Here is a 15136-nt window from a genome sequence, read left to right as displayed (position 1 = left end):
TGACCTGGAATTCACTATGTAATCTGAGGGTGGCCTTGAACTCACAGCAATCCTCCTATATCTACCTCCTGAGTGCGGGATTAAAATAAATAAATGGGCTGGAGAGATTGCTTAGCAGTTAAGGCACTTGCCTGCGAAGACTAAAGGCCCAGGTTCAATTCTTCAGGTCCCATGTAAACCAGATGCACATGCATGCATCTGGAGTTCGTATGCAGTGGCTAGAGGCCTTGGCATATCCATTCTCTCCCTCTCCCTCTCTCTCTCTCTCTCTCTCTCTCTCTCTCGCTCTCGCTCTCGCTCTCGCTCTCGCTCTCGCTCTTGCTTTCACTCTCCTGTGCTCTCTCTTTCCTCTCTGTCTCTAATAAATAAATTAATAAACAAGTAAAAGCTGAAGACTTAACTCTGTTATAGTGCTTACCTAGCATGTTTAAGAATCTAGGTTTGAATCCCTGCACTGCCAAGGAAAGGAGAAAAAAAATATTGATATTTTCAAACTTCCCATCCTAATTTCCCCTTTCCAATCTCTCACAACTATCACCAATAACAATATTTGTTTTGTTTTTTGTTTTCAAAGTAGGATCTCACTCTAGCCCAGGCTAACCTGGAATTCACTATGTAGTATTAGGGTGGCCTTCAACTCACAGTGATTCTCCTACTTCTGCCTCCCGAGTGCTAGGATTAAAGGCATGCGCCACCACACCCAGCAATATTTGTTCTTAACAGTTTACTTGATATCACTGGCCTGCAATTTTTGTGGGTTAAAAAAATATTTTAACAAACTTATTTATGTACGCCGGGCATAGTGGCCCATGCCTTTAATCCTAGCACTCAGGAGGCAGAGGTAGAAGGATCGCTCTGAGTTCAAGGCCACCCTGGAAACTCTGTAGTGAGTTCCAGGTCAGCCTGGCTAGAGTGAAACCCTACCTTGAAAAAACAACAAAAAAGAGGTGTTATTTATGTGTGAGAGAGAGGCAGATAAGGAATGGGTGTGCCAGGACCTCTAGCCAGTGCAAACAAACTTTAGATGCATGCATCACCCTGGGCATCTGGCTTATGTAGGTACTGGGGAATTGAACCTGGGTCCTTTGACTTTGCAAGCAAGCTCTTTAACTGTTAAGCCATCTCTCCAGCCCAATTTTTGTGAGTTCTGAAAAATATTTTCACTTATGAGCAGCAACAGCAGCTGCGAGAGACAGAGACAAGATGGACAGACAGAGAATGGGCACACCAGGCACTCCAGCCATTGCAAAGGAACTCCAGATGCATGTGCCACCTTGGGCATCTAGCTTACATGGGTACTGAGGAGTTGAACTCCAATCACTAGGCTTTGCAGGCAAGCATCTTAACTGCTAAGCTTTCTTTCCAGCCTCTATGATTCCTTTTAAATAAAATACCAAAAATGCATGAGCCGGGCGTGGTGGCACATGCTTTTAATCCCAGCACTCGGGAGGCAGAGGTAGGAGGATCGCCATGAGTTCGAGGTCGCCCTGAGAATAGAGTGAATTTCAGGTCAGCCTGAGCTAGAATGAGACCCTACCTCAGAAAAGAAAAAAGAAAAAAAATTACCAAAAATGCAATTTATAGTGATAAAAAGCAGAAAAGAACTGGGCATGGTGTTGCACACGTTTAATCCCAGCACTAGGGAGGCTGAGGTAAGAGGATCGCCATGACTTTGAGGCCACCCTGAGACTAAATAGTGAATTCCAGGTCAGTCTGGGCTAGAGTGAAACCCTACCTCGAGCCCCCCACCCAAAATAATAAGGGGTTGAGGATTTAGCTCAGTAGATGAACAGTTGCCTAGCAAGCGCAAGGCGCTGGGTTCAGTCCTCAGCACCGGAAAAAAAAAAAAAGACAAAATAATAATAATAATAATAATAATAATAATAAATAAATAAATAAAATGGGCTGGAGTGGTGGCGCACGCCTTTAATCCCAGCACTCAGGAGGCAGAGGTAGGAGGATCGCTATGAGTTCGAGGTCGCCCTGAGAATACAGTGAATTTCAGGTCAGCCTGGGATAGAATGAGACCCTACCTCAAAAAAAAAAAAAACAAAAAAAAAACGCGCCATGCAATTAAAATTTTTTCACTGAGTGTTTCAAACTCTGGAGAACAAATGTTACAGTAACCCTTTTACCCAATTTTTGCTTGACTAAAAGCAAAATCTCTCTCTGTAGCTCTCAACTAAATAAATTTAAAAAAAGAACAAAAAAAATTTTTTTTCTTTTAAACCTGGGAATGTGCTAGGAGGCTCTTTCTGTTCAGGCCAGATTGTCTTTTATTTTTTATTTTTTTGGTTTTGATTCTCCAGCCGAGAGGTCGAAAGAGGTGGCTTATTGTACACGAGTTACACTTAGCCACAAACAAGAACAGAACCAGTCCAGAGTGCCCGAGGTCCAGGTCAAAGCCTCAAGGGGACCCTCGGTCTTAAGCCAGGCCCCAGCTCGTGGCTGCGGCGGGCGATCACGTGGTGGACGTCCAGCCGCAGCGACCCGAGCCCGCGGTCGCGGTCCCGGGCCGGCAGCGGTCCCGTGGGGCACGCGCTGCTCGCTTTGGACCTCTGCCTCGACTTCCTCCGCTGGCACTTCAGACTTCTCCACTTCGCTCTCATGGCGCAGAGCTTTTTGCCAAAATGATGGTGCTAGGACCCACAGAGCCAGACTGCCTTTTATTTTATTTTTATTTTTATTTTTGTTGTTGTTGTTTATTTATTTGAGAGCAACAGAGAGAAGGAGGCAGAGAGAGAGACAGAGAGAGAGAGAATGGGCGCACCAGGGCTTCCAGCCTCTGCAAACGAACTCCAGACGCGTGCGCCCCCTTGTGCACCTGGCTAACGTGGGACCTGGGGAACCGAGCCTCGAACCGGGGTCCTTAGGCTTCACAGGCAAGCGCTTAACGGCCAAGCCATCTCTCCAGCTCCCCCTTTTTTTATTAATGCAAGAGTGAGAGAATTGGTATGCAAGGGCCTTCAGCCACTGCAATAGAATTCCAGACCCATGTGCCCCTTGTGAGCATGTGCGACCTTGCCTGCTTGTGTCACTTTGTGTGTGGTTTATGTGGGACATGGAGATTTGAACATGGGTCCTTAGGCTTTGCACAAAAGTGCCTTAATTTATTTATTTATTTATTTATTTTTGAGGTAGGGTCTCACGCTAGCCCAGGCTGACCTGGAACTCACTATGTAGTGTCAGGCTGGCCTCGAACTCATGACAGTCCTCCTACCTCTGCCTTCTTAGTGCTGGGATTGAAGGCATGAACCACCACACCGGCCTTTCCATTCATTTTTAAAGTGCCCTTGTTTAAAAAGAAAAACAACCCGAGCTGGGCGTGGTGGCGCACGCCTTTAATCCCAGCACTTGGGAGGCAGAGGTAGGAGGATTGCCATGAGTTCAAGGCCACCCTGAGATGACAGAGTTAATTCCAGGTCAGCCGGGACCAGAGTGAGACCCTACCTCAAAAAAAAAAAAAGAAAAACAACCCGAGCCAGGCCTGATGGCCCATGCCTTTAATTCTAGCACTGGGGAGGCAGAGGTAGGAGGATCACTGAGAGCTCAAGGTCAGACTGGGCTGGAGTGAGACCCTACCTGGGAAAACCAAAACAAAACAAACAAACAAAAAAATGAGACAGACAAACAGAGTGGGCAGGCCCTGGCCTCCAGCCACTGCAGACACCACTTTGTATATCTGGCTTTACGTGGGTACCTGGGGAATTGAACCCAGGCTCTTTAGGCAAGCATCTTTGGTTTTTTTGAGGTAGTGTCTCTGTTGCAGATAGGTCCACATTGCTAGCAGAAATTACCCAACCAAGAGCAGCTTGTGGGAAAAAGGGTTTATTTTTTTGGCTTACAGACTCAAGAGGAAGCTGTATGATGACAGGGGAAAATGATGACATGAGCGGAGGGTGGACATCACCTCCTGGCCAACATCAGATGGACAATAGCAACATGAGAGTGTGCCAAGCAGTGGCATGGGGAAACTGGCTATAATGCACATAAACCCGCCTCCAGGAGGTGTTAATTCCCAAATCTCCATCAGCTGGGAATCTAGCATTCAGAACACCTAAGTATATGGGGGACACCTGAATCAAACCACCACAGTCTTGCTCTAGCTCAGGTTGACCTGGAATTCACTATGTAGTCTCAGGGTGGTCTCAAACTCATGGCAATCCTCCCACCTCCTTTGCTGGGATTAATGGTAGTCACCACCACACCTAGCAAAGCATGGTTTTGACACCTTTGTTCACTCAGTGAGGGGGGGGAGGGGTATGGGGGAGGAGTTCATTCTCAGACTGTGGAGATGGCTTAGTGCTTAAGATGTTTGCCTGTAAAGCCTAAGGACTCATGTTTGACTCTCCAGGTCCCATATAAACAAGCACACAAGGTTGCATATACGCACAAGGGGGTGCACAGTTTGATTGTAGTGGCTGGAGGCCCTGGTGCACCAATTCTCTCTCATTCTCCCTCTCTCTCACGAACTCTTGCTCTGTTGCATAAAAAAAATACAAGGTGAGAGCTGGGCTTCGAGGTGCACGACTTTGATCCCAGCACTTGGGAGGCAGAAGTAGGAGGATCGCTATGAGTTTGAAGCCAGCCTGAGACCACATAGTGAATTCCAGGTCAGCCAGGGCTAAAGCGACACCCTACTGGAAGCCAAATTGAGTGGGGTGTGGTGGTTCATGTCTTTCATGTCTTTAATCCGAGCACTCAGGAGGCAGAGGTAGGAGGATCGCTATGGGTTTGGAGCCAATTTGAGACTACATAGTGAATTCCAGGTCAGCTTGGGGTAGAGTGAGACCCTATTTTACAAAAACAAAGGAAGAAAGAAAATATTAAAAGGGCGGCATGGTGGTGCACATTTTTAATCCCAGCACTCAGGCAGGTGTAAGAGGATCACCATGAGCTTGAGTTAGGATACCAGCCCCACTTGGAAACCATTATTTCCATCTTATTATAGCATTGCTAGAATGCTAAATGCATTAAGGAAGGAAGGAAGGAAGGAAGGAAGGAAGGAAGGAAGGAAGGAAGGAAGGAAGGAAGGAAGGAAGGAAGGAAGGAAATTCTTGCAGGGCATAGTGAATCACGCCTTTAATTCCAACGGTTGGGAGGCGGAGGTAGGAGGATCGCTGTGAGTTCAAGGCCACCCTGAGACTAGAGAGAGACCCTACCTCAAAAAAAAAAAAAAAAAAAAGCAGGGTGTGATGGCACACCCCTTTAATCCCAGCACCTGGGAGGCTAAAGTAGGAGGATCACCATGAGTTAGAGGCCACCGTGAGACTACTACAGAGTGAATTCCAGGTCAGCCTGAGCTAGAGTGAAAGCCTACCTCGAAAAACAAAAAATAAAATAAAATAAAAAGCGAGGAGGGGGGGGTTGCTGGAGGAATGGCTTAGAAGTTAAGGTACTTGCCTGCAAAGCCTAAGGACCCAGGTTTGATTCCCCAGGACCTACGTAAGCCAGATGCAGAAGGTGGTGCATGTGTGTGGAGTTTGTTTGTAGTGGCTGGAGGCCCCAGCACTCTCGTATTCTCTCTGTCTCTCTCTTTCTCTTGTTCTCTGTCAAATAAATAAATAACAATAAAAAATATTTTTAAAAGAAAATTCTCTTGCTTAAATTTTCAAAAAATATTTTATTTATTTGACAGAGAACGAGGGAGAGATTGAGAGAGACTGGGTGCACAAGGGCCTCTAGCCACTGCAAATAAACTCCAGACGTGTGTGCTCCCTTGTGCATCTCGCTAATGTGGGAGTTTGGGAATCGAGCCTGGGTCCTTTGTTTTTCCAGCAAACAACTTAACAGTTAAGCCATTCCCCCAAACCCCCCACTTTTTTGGTGTTTTAAGTAGGGTTTCACTCTAGCTCAGGCTGGAATTCACTACATAGTCTCAGGGTGTCCTCAAACTCATGGCGATCCTCCTACCTCTGCCTCCCGAGTGCTGGGATTAAAGACGTATGCCACCACTCCTGGCTCTTTTATTATTATTATTATTATTATTATTATTATTATTATTATTATTAACAACTTCCATGATTGTAAACAATATACCATGGTAATGCCTTCCCTCCCCCCACTTTCCCTTTTGAAACTCCATTCTCCATCATATCCCCTCCCCATCTCAATCAGTCTCTCTTTTGTTTTGATGTCATCATCTTTTTCTCCTATTATGAGGGTCTTGTGTGGGTAGTGTCAGGCACTGTGAGGTCATTCATGGATATCCAGGCCATGTTGTGTCTGGAAGAGCACATTGTAAGGAATCCTACCTTTCCTTTGGCTCTTACATTCTTTCTGCCACCTCTTCCGCAATAGACCCTGAGCTTTGGAAGGTGTGATAGAGATATTGCAGGGCTGAGCACTCCTGTCACTTCTTCCCAGCACCAAGGTGCCTTCTGAGTCATCCCAAGGTCACTGCCATCTGAAAAGAGAAGGTTCTCTACAAAAAGTGAGAGTAGCATTAAGATATGGGTATGAACATTAAGAGAAGTGCTGACTGGGCAATTTGATAAGCACAGTATATACATTTAGCCAGGTAGCACCAGACGTCATACCTCTAGGGCTCATGACTACCCCTGTTTTAAGTTTTCAGTATCAGGGATGTATTCCCTCCCATGGAGCAGGCCTCCAGTCCAATTAGAGGGCAGTTGGTTTCCCCCATAACAGACATGCCACTATTGCACCTGTTGGCTCATTTGGCCTGGCTCCTCCAGCCCTTCTTAAATATTTTAATTACTTTATTTTAATATTTTATTTGTTTAGTTATTTGAGAGAATCGGCATGTCAGGGTCTCCAGCCCCTGGATAAAAACTCCAGAAACATGTGCAACTTTGTGCATCTGGCTTTATGTGAGTACTGAGGAATCAAATCTGGGTCCTTTGGTTTTGCCAGCAAGTGCCCTAACTTCTAAGTCACCTCTCTGTCCAGCCCCTTATTTATTTATGAGAGGGGGATGGGGCAGACAGAGAAAGAATGTGTGTGCTAGGGCCTCTAACTACTGCAAATGAATGTGCCATCTTGTGCATCTGGCTTACGTGGGTGCTGGGGAGTTGAACCTGGCTTCTTAGGCTTTGCAGGCAATGACTTTAATTACTGAGACAACTCTCCAGCTCACAAAATTTATTTGTTCATATTTTCTTTTCTTTTCTTTTTTTTTTTTTGTTTTTTGGTTTTTCGAGATAGGGTCTCACCCTAGCTCAGGCTGACCTGGAATTCACTGTGTAGTCTCAGGGTGGCCTCAAACTCCTGGTGATTCTCCTACCTCTGCTTCTCGGAGTGCTGGGATTAAAGGTGTGTATCAGCACACTCGGCTTTGTTTGCTTATATTTATTCTTGAGATGAAGTTTTCCCTGAGTTGTTCTACCTGTCTCTACTTTGGGCAAACTGGACTTTAATGAAATAGCTTTATATTAACTGTTGCTGATAATCTGGGAAGAAAAATGACCGAAATTTATTTTCAAACTAATAATTTATCAATTTGTTATTCCTCCTCATAGGACATTCAAATGCAGCTGATTGACATTCTGAACAACGTTCATCGGATAATGATGCGCTATACTATTGATCTTAACTCACCATCTGAAATAATAAGCCCCCTTACAAAAACTCAGAAAAAGCAGAGAACCTTACTTTTGGAGAAAATAGCTAATTATTTTAAGAGTATTGATATTAGAGAAAGGACTCTTATGAACCTTCTGTCCTGGCTAGAAGAATGGAGTAAGTTTCTGTAACTGATTCAAAAGCATCCACAAAGCCAGTGGAGAAGACAGAGAGAGCCTGGGGAGATGGCTTAGCAGTTAAAGGTGCTTGTTGGGAAGCCTGCTGGCCTGTGTTTAATTCCCCAGTACCCACAAGCCAGATGCAGAAGGTGGTGCATGCATCAGGGAGTCCTTCTTAAAATATTTTTATTTATTTGCAAACAAAGAGACAGACAGAGAGAATGGGCACACTAAGGCCTCTAGCCACTGCAAATGAACTCCAGATGCGTGTGCTACACATCTGGCTTGATGTGGGTACTGGGGACTCAAACCTGGGTTGTTAGGCTTTTCAGGCAAGTACCTTAACCTCTGAGCCATCTCTCCAGCACTTATTTATTTATTTGAAACCAGAGAGAGGCAGATGAGAGATGGAGAGAGAGAGAGAATGAGCTCACCAGGGCCTTTATTATGTTTTTTTTTACTTTTATTCATTTATTTATTTAGAGACAGAAAGGAAAAGAGAGAGAGAGAGAGAAAATGGGTGCACCAGGGCCTCTAGCCACTGTAAATGAACTCCAAATGTATGTGTCACCTTGTGCATCTGGTTTACATGGGACCTAGCGAGTCAAACCTGGGTCCTTAGGCTTCACAGGCAAGCACCTTAATTGTTAAGCCATCTCTCCAGCCCATTCAGGGCCTTTAAACTGCTGCAAATAGCATTTGGAGTTCTTTTGCCATGACAAGAGACCCTTGCATTCTCTCTCTCCTTCTCCCCACCCCCCACTTGCAAATGAATAAATACAAATTTTTTTTTTGCTGGCATGGTGACACATGTCTTTAATCCCAGCACTCAGGAGGCAGAGGTAGGAGGATTGCTGTGAGCTCAAGGCCACCCTGAGACAACATAGTGAATTTCAGGTCAGCCTGGACTAAAGTGAGAGAGACCCTACCTCAGAAACTGCCCTCCCCCCCAAAAAAAGAAGAAGAAGAAAGGAAGGAAGGAAAGGGTAGAAAAGATAATGTATAAGTAAATAAATATATATAAATAAATAAATATAAGTAACCCCTCAGCGATAAAATTCCAAACCAGACACAGAATAGGGAGGGAAGGGATTTATTTGAAAATTACAAATCCAAGGAAAGTTCCACAATGGCAGAAGCTGCCCCCTTTCACAGGTCCACACAGAGAAAAGCCATCACCAACACCCTAAAGCAAGCACACTCCAAGAACCCATAATGGCAGATCTCAGGCACTTTGCATATCTTTAGACTAAAATTCCAAATCTGCCCCTACACCTTAGGCAGCTGGAGATCTGAATTACAAACTTTAACTCCTGAATATATTGGGGGACATCCATTCAAACTAGCACAATAGTTTAAGGAGATGATTCAGAAAACAGTTCTCAAGCTGGAGAGATGACTCACTGTTTAAAGGTGCTTGCTTGCAATGTCTCATGGCCTGGGTTCAATTCTCCAGGACCCATATGAAGCCAGAAGCACAGAGTTGCACATGCATCTGGAGTTTAGGAGTTTTTTTTTTTTTTTTTTTTTTTTGTTTTTTTTTTTTTGTTTAATTGAGAAGGGGAGGGAGAAAGAGAGAATGGGTGTGCCAGGGCCTCCAGTGGCTTCAAACAAATTCCAGATGCATGTGCCACCTTGTGCATCTCGTTTATGTGGGTCCTGGGGAATCGAACCTGGGTCCTTTGGCTTTGCAGGCAAACACCTTAACTGCTAAGTCACCTCTCCAGCTTGTGGAGTTCATTGTTTTTGAGGAGTGTCTCACTCTAGCCCAGACTGACCTGGAACTCCCTCTGTTACCACGGTGATCTCAGCCTCCTGAGTGCTGGAATCAATGGCATCTGCCGTCACACCTGGCTCATTAAAAAAAAATTTTTTTTAATTTTTTTGGTTCATTATTTATTTATTATTTGAGAGTGACAGAGAGAGAGAGAGAGAGAAAGAGAGAATGGGCACGCCAGGGCTTCCAGCCACTGCAGTCGAACTCCAGACACATGTGCCCCCTCATGCATCTGGCTAACGTGGGTCCTGGGGAATGTAGCCTCGAACCAGGGTCCTTAGGCTTCACAGGCAAGCGCTTAACCGCTAAGCCATCTCTCCAGCCCTCATTTTTAATTTTTTTTTTTTTTCGAGATAGGGTCTCACACTAATCCAGCTGACTGCTGGGATTAAAGGCGTGCGCCACCACACCCAGCATTTTTAAATTTTTTGTTTGTCTTTTTTTTTTTTTTTTTGGTTTTTCAAGGTAGGGTCTCACTCAGGCTGACCTGGAATTCACTATGTAGTCTCAAGGTGGCCTTGAACTCACGGCGATCCTCCTACCTCTGCCTCCCGAGTGCTGGGATTAAAGGCGTGCGCCACCACACCTGGCTTTTCCTTTGGAAACCAGGTGCTTTTAAACCTGATTAATATTTTTCTGACTTAATGACTCACTGTTCAGTCTTCTGTTTCTTCCTGTATAATAATAAACTTTTCATAGAGAAAAGTTCAGAATAACAACAAGGGCAAGAGAACTGCATTTTCCAATGTGACAATGTGGTATAGTTGAGTAATATTATAAGCCTATATGTTATAATTATTTGTTCTTCCTTGCTCTCTTCAAGATTTCCTTTTGTCTGAGGTAGCTGCAATTGATGAACAAGAATATTACCACTGGGTAGCGCAGCTGGAGCTTTTCCCAATAACACTGAAAGCCATTGACAACAACGTCAACACCCTGCGTAATATCAGCATAGCTTTCCTTGAAGAAAATAAGAGACTCAAGAGAAATTTACGTAAGGATATTTTATGACTTTTGGAAATGGAGCTTTATTTCCTCTTTTTTTTTTCTTTTTTGTTTGTTTTTCAAGGTAGGGTCTCACTCTAGCTCAGGCTGACCTGGAATTCACTATGGAGTCTCAGGGTGGCCTCGAACTCACGGCTATCCTCCTACCTCTGTCTCCCAAGTGCTGGGATTAAAGGCATGCGCCACCACGCCCAGCTGGAAATTAAAGTATAGCATAGCTTTATTGAGGTATAATTTGCATATATAATATTCGTACATGTTAAGTGGGCAATTATTTTCAGTAAATTCAGTGTTGTGCAATAATGACTGCAATCTAATTATTTTGGTTTTGCGTTTTGGGGGGGAATTATTTTCAAGGTAGGGTCTCACTCTAGCCCAGGCTGACCTGGAACTCACTCTATAGTCCCAGGCTGGCCTCAAACTTATAACAATCCTCCTTCCTCTGCCTCCTACGTTCTGGGACTAAAGAGGTGCACCACCATTCCTGGCATGATGTTTAAAATAAGCCCAGATAACACTATTTTTTTCCTCAATAATTTGTTTTAGGGAAATACTTTATATGACAGAATCATTATTATATCAGGGTTTTTAAGACTTTTAAAAATTCATTTATTTGAGAGTGACAGACAGAGAAGGAGGTAGAGAGAGAGAGAGAGAATGGGCATGCCAGGGCCTCCAGCCACTGCAAACGAACTCCAGACGCGTGCACCCCCTTTTGCATCTGGCTAACGTGGGTCCTGGGGAATCCAGCCTCCAACAGGGGTCCTTAGGCTTCACAGTCAAGCGCTTAACCGCTAAGCCATCTCTCCAGCCCTATATCTGTTTTTTTTTTTTTTTTAATTTTTAAAATTTTTATTAACATTTTCCATGATTATAAAAAAATACCCCAGGGTAATTCCCTCCCTCCCCCTCAACACTTTCCCCTTTGAAATTCCATTCTCCATCATATTACCTCCCCATCTCAATGTTGTTTGTTTGATTATTTTGTTTTGTTTTGTTGAGACAGGATCTTGCTATGTAGCCCAGGCTGGTCTGGAACATGAAATTTTCTTGCCACAGCTGTCTGGGTGCTGAGACTATAGATGTGAGACATTCACTACACCTGGCTCTCATGTCTGTCCACTTCCAGATAGCATACTGCTGTGTGTGCGTGTGTGTGTGCGTGTGTGTGTGCGTGCACACTCATGCACCACTGTGTGGAGGCAGGAGGACAACCTTGGGTGTTGCCCTCAGGAACACCATCCACCTCTTTTTTTTTTTTTAATTTTTTTATTTATTTCATTGAGAGTGACAGACACAGAGAGAAAGACAGATAGAGGGAGAGAGAGAGAATGGGCGCGCCAGGGCTTCTAGCCTCTGCAAACGAACTCCAGATGCGTGCGCCCCCTTGTGCATCTGGCTAACGTGGGACCTGGGGAACCGAGCCTCGAACCGGGGTCCTTAGGCTTCACAGGCAAGCGCTTAACTGCTAAGCCATCTCTCCAGCCCCCATCCACCTTTTTGAGACAAGGTCTCTCATTGGCCTAGAGCTCACCAGTTAGGCTAGACTGCCTGACCAGTGAGCTCCAAGGATCCTCCTGTCTTCAGTTTCCCAGCACTGGGATTATAGGCACACTGCCATGCCTGGCATTATTATGTGGACAGTGGGGATCGAGTTCAGGTCCCTGTGCTTGTGAGGCAAATACTTCACCCACTGAGCTATCTCCCCAGATCCTGTGTCATGCTTTTTAAGGTTCAGCCATGACATTAGATACATTGGGAAACTCCCCTCTAACACCCAGGTGTGTGGTTTAGGTATGTCACCTTTTGTAGATATCCTAAACCAGCTGGTGGACGTGTGTGTGGTTCCCACTTTTGGCTTTTGTGAATAATGCTGCTGTAAACACATGTGTAAGTTTTTTGTTTTGTCTTGTTTTCTTTTTCAGTGTAGAATCTCACTCTAGCCCAGGCTGACATGGAACTCACTATGTAGTCTCAGGGTGGCCTGGAACTCACAGTAATCCTCCTACCTCTGCCTCCTGAGTGCTGGGATTAAAGGCCTGCGCCACCATGCCCAGCCCAATATTTTATTTTTATTTATGTATGTATTTACTTATTTAAAAGAGAGAGAGAGAATGGGCATGCCAGAGCTTCTAGCCACTGCAAATGAACTCCAGATTCATATGCCACCTTGTGCATCTGGCTTTATGTGGGTCCTGGGGAATTGAACCTGGGTCCTTTGACTTTGCAGGCAACTGTATTAACCAATAAGCTATCTCTTCAATCCTCTCTTTTCTTGTTTTTTTTTTTCTTTTCTTTTCTTTTCTTTTCGTTTCTTTCTTTTTTTTAGATCTTACAATGAATTTTATATTTGGTCTCATTTTTTAAAGTCTGGTTGTGAACACTAAGTTACATACCCCTCAAAATTTTTCTTCCCCTTTATACACCTGTTTTGCGATTAGTCAATTCAACATGGCTGCTGAGACAGCAACACCCAGGAAAATAGCTACTTTTCCTCCCCCACCCCACCTTTTAAAAAAACTCCTGAGGTTTTAAAGTCAAAATACATTCTTGTAAGGTCTTAAAATGACCCTTCCCCGAAATAAGGCAGCTTTATGCTGGGAAAACATCAATTTTTTTTTTTTTTTTTTTGGCAAACATCATATTCTCTGCCCTTGTTTGTCCAACAGCTGTCAGTATCTTTAAAGATCTGTTTTTTCTTCATAACGACACCAACACGCAGCTCACTGGCTGTCCAGGTACGGCCTACAGCCTAGATGTCTAACACTATCGAACAAGAGCTCCACCGTGGTTTCACGTGCCGGAGCGTCTTGAGCAAGCCCAGTGTCTTCTGTCCTTCTCGGCGGGTCCTAATGCTGGGACTCCACGTCGCAGTCATTCTTGCTCTTACCACAGATCTCTGGCACCTCTCGAGTTGGTTGCAGCACTTGGTCAGGTAAGAGATGCCAATGTGAAGAAGAATACCAAACAATGCAGAGCCACGGCCATTTGGAGGGGCTGGCTTATACCCATAGCGTGGAACAGGCTTTGATCCCTCCCTGCTGTACTTGTATTTAGCTTTTTTTTTTTTAATCTTATTTTATTGTTTCTCAATTTTTAAAAACATTTTCCATGATTATGGTAATACCCTCTCTCCCCCCCTTTTCCCCTTTGAAACTCCATTCTCCATCTTATCCCCTCCCCATCTCAATAAGTCTCTTTTTTATTTTGATGTCGTGATCTTTCCCTCCTCTTAACACGGTCTTGTGTAGGTAGCGTCAGGCACTGTGCGGTCATGGATATCAAGGCCATTTTGTGTCTGGAGGGAGTCTTTCTTTTTTGTTGTTGTTGTTTTTGTTTTTCAAGGTAGGGTTCACTATGTAGTCTCTCAGGGTGGCCTTGAACTCTTGGCGATCCTCATAGGATGCTCTGTCTCTTGAGTGCTGGGATTAAAGGCATGCACCACCACACATGGCCCTCTCTCTTTCTCTCTCTCTCAATTTCTCTCTCTCTCTCTCTTTTTTTTTTTTTTTTGGTAGAGTCGCACTCTAGCTCAGGCTGACCTGGAATTCATTATGTAGTCTCAGGGTGGCCTCAAACTCATGGTGATTCTCCTACCTCTGCCTGTCAAGCGCTGGGATTAAAGATGTGTGCCACCATGCCTGGCTTTTCTTTCTTTCTTTTTTTATTGTTCTTTTGTTTGTTTGTTTGTTTGTTTGTTTGTTTTTGAGAGTGACAGAGAGAGAGAGAGAGAGAGAGAGAGAGAGAGAGAAAGAAAGAGACAGATAGAGAATGGTGCACCAGGGCTTCCAGCCATTGCAAACGAACTCCAGACGCTTGGGCCCCCTTGTGCATCTGGCTAACGTGGGTCCTGGGGAATGGAGCCATGAACTGGGGTCCTTAGGCTTCACAGGCAAGTGCTTACCGCTAAGCCATCTCTCCAGCCCTTTCTTTCTTTATTTTTAAATTAAGTTATTATATTTACTGAGGGAAGTACAAAGCCAAGGAAAGGCACCCACATGACTAGAAATCCCACATGGAGGGTCTAGAAAGACCATGGAAAGAGAAGAGAGAAAAGAAAGTTCAAGGAGCTCCTGCCATGTGGGGAGCTGGAAAGGATAAAGAACCAATGTGGAGAGTGAGGGCTCCCAAGTGCTGGGTCAAATTGCCAAAATTTAATCAAGGATTAATTTTGGAGGTCACTAATGGCTCTCCAAAGGAGATTTAGGGACCCTATAGCTTCTCTGATAGTGGTCTGTTAGGATGAGTCACAGCTGTGCTGGCCAAGTAGTTTCCCCTTCTTTGGGAAGCCAGGGAGACTAAGTTTTCCTCAGTTGTGACTCTCCTGTTTCAGACCATATACTGATTTTTTGTTTCTGGATCTCTGTATTCTTCCTGATTAGGAAAATACATGACTTACTAGGAGGTTGGTATAGAAGTGTCCCATCATCTCCGTTGGCTTCATGACCTGAAAGCAGTGGCCAAAATATTAGCCTTTTTGGCCAGTGATTCCAATTGGCTTTGGCTTCTACACGTAGAAAGGAAGTTCCACAAACCTAGGTGTACATTCATATAGAGCACATTTGGTTACTGAAATAGCTCTAGTAAAAGAATGGCACAAGAGCTTAAAGTCATTTTATTCAATCTTTTAAAATTTAGTTGTCCTGTGTCA

General features: G+C 44.4%; 1 protein-coding gene across 1 annotated transcript in view; it reads left to right on the top strand.

Moving 5' to 3' along the window:
* Fam186a (family with sequence similarity 186 member A) overlaps positions 1-15136 on the top strand; it is a 65426-nt gene that overhangs the window by 550 nt on the left and 49740 nt on the right. Inside the window, exons 2-3 of the mRNA XM_045152227.1 lie at positions 7482-7701; positions 10304-10474. Of these exons, the coding sequence (XP_045008162.1) occupies positions 7482-7701; positions 10304-10474 (391 nt within the window). The remainder of the gene's footprint in view (positions 1-7481; positions 7702-10303; positions 10475-15136) is intronic.

Source organism: Jaculus jaculus, chromosome 6, assembly GCF_020740685.1.
Source record: "Jaculus jaculus isolate mJacJac1 chromosome 6, mJacJac1.mat.Y.cur, whole genome shotgun sequence".
Classification (NCBI taxonomy): Eukaryota; Metazoa; Chordata; class Mammalia; order Rodentia; family Dipodidae; genus Jaculus; species Jaculus jaculus.
This window is presented reverse-complemented; position numbering and strand designations above follow the sequence as displayed.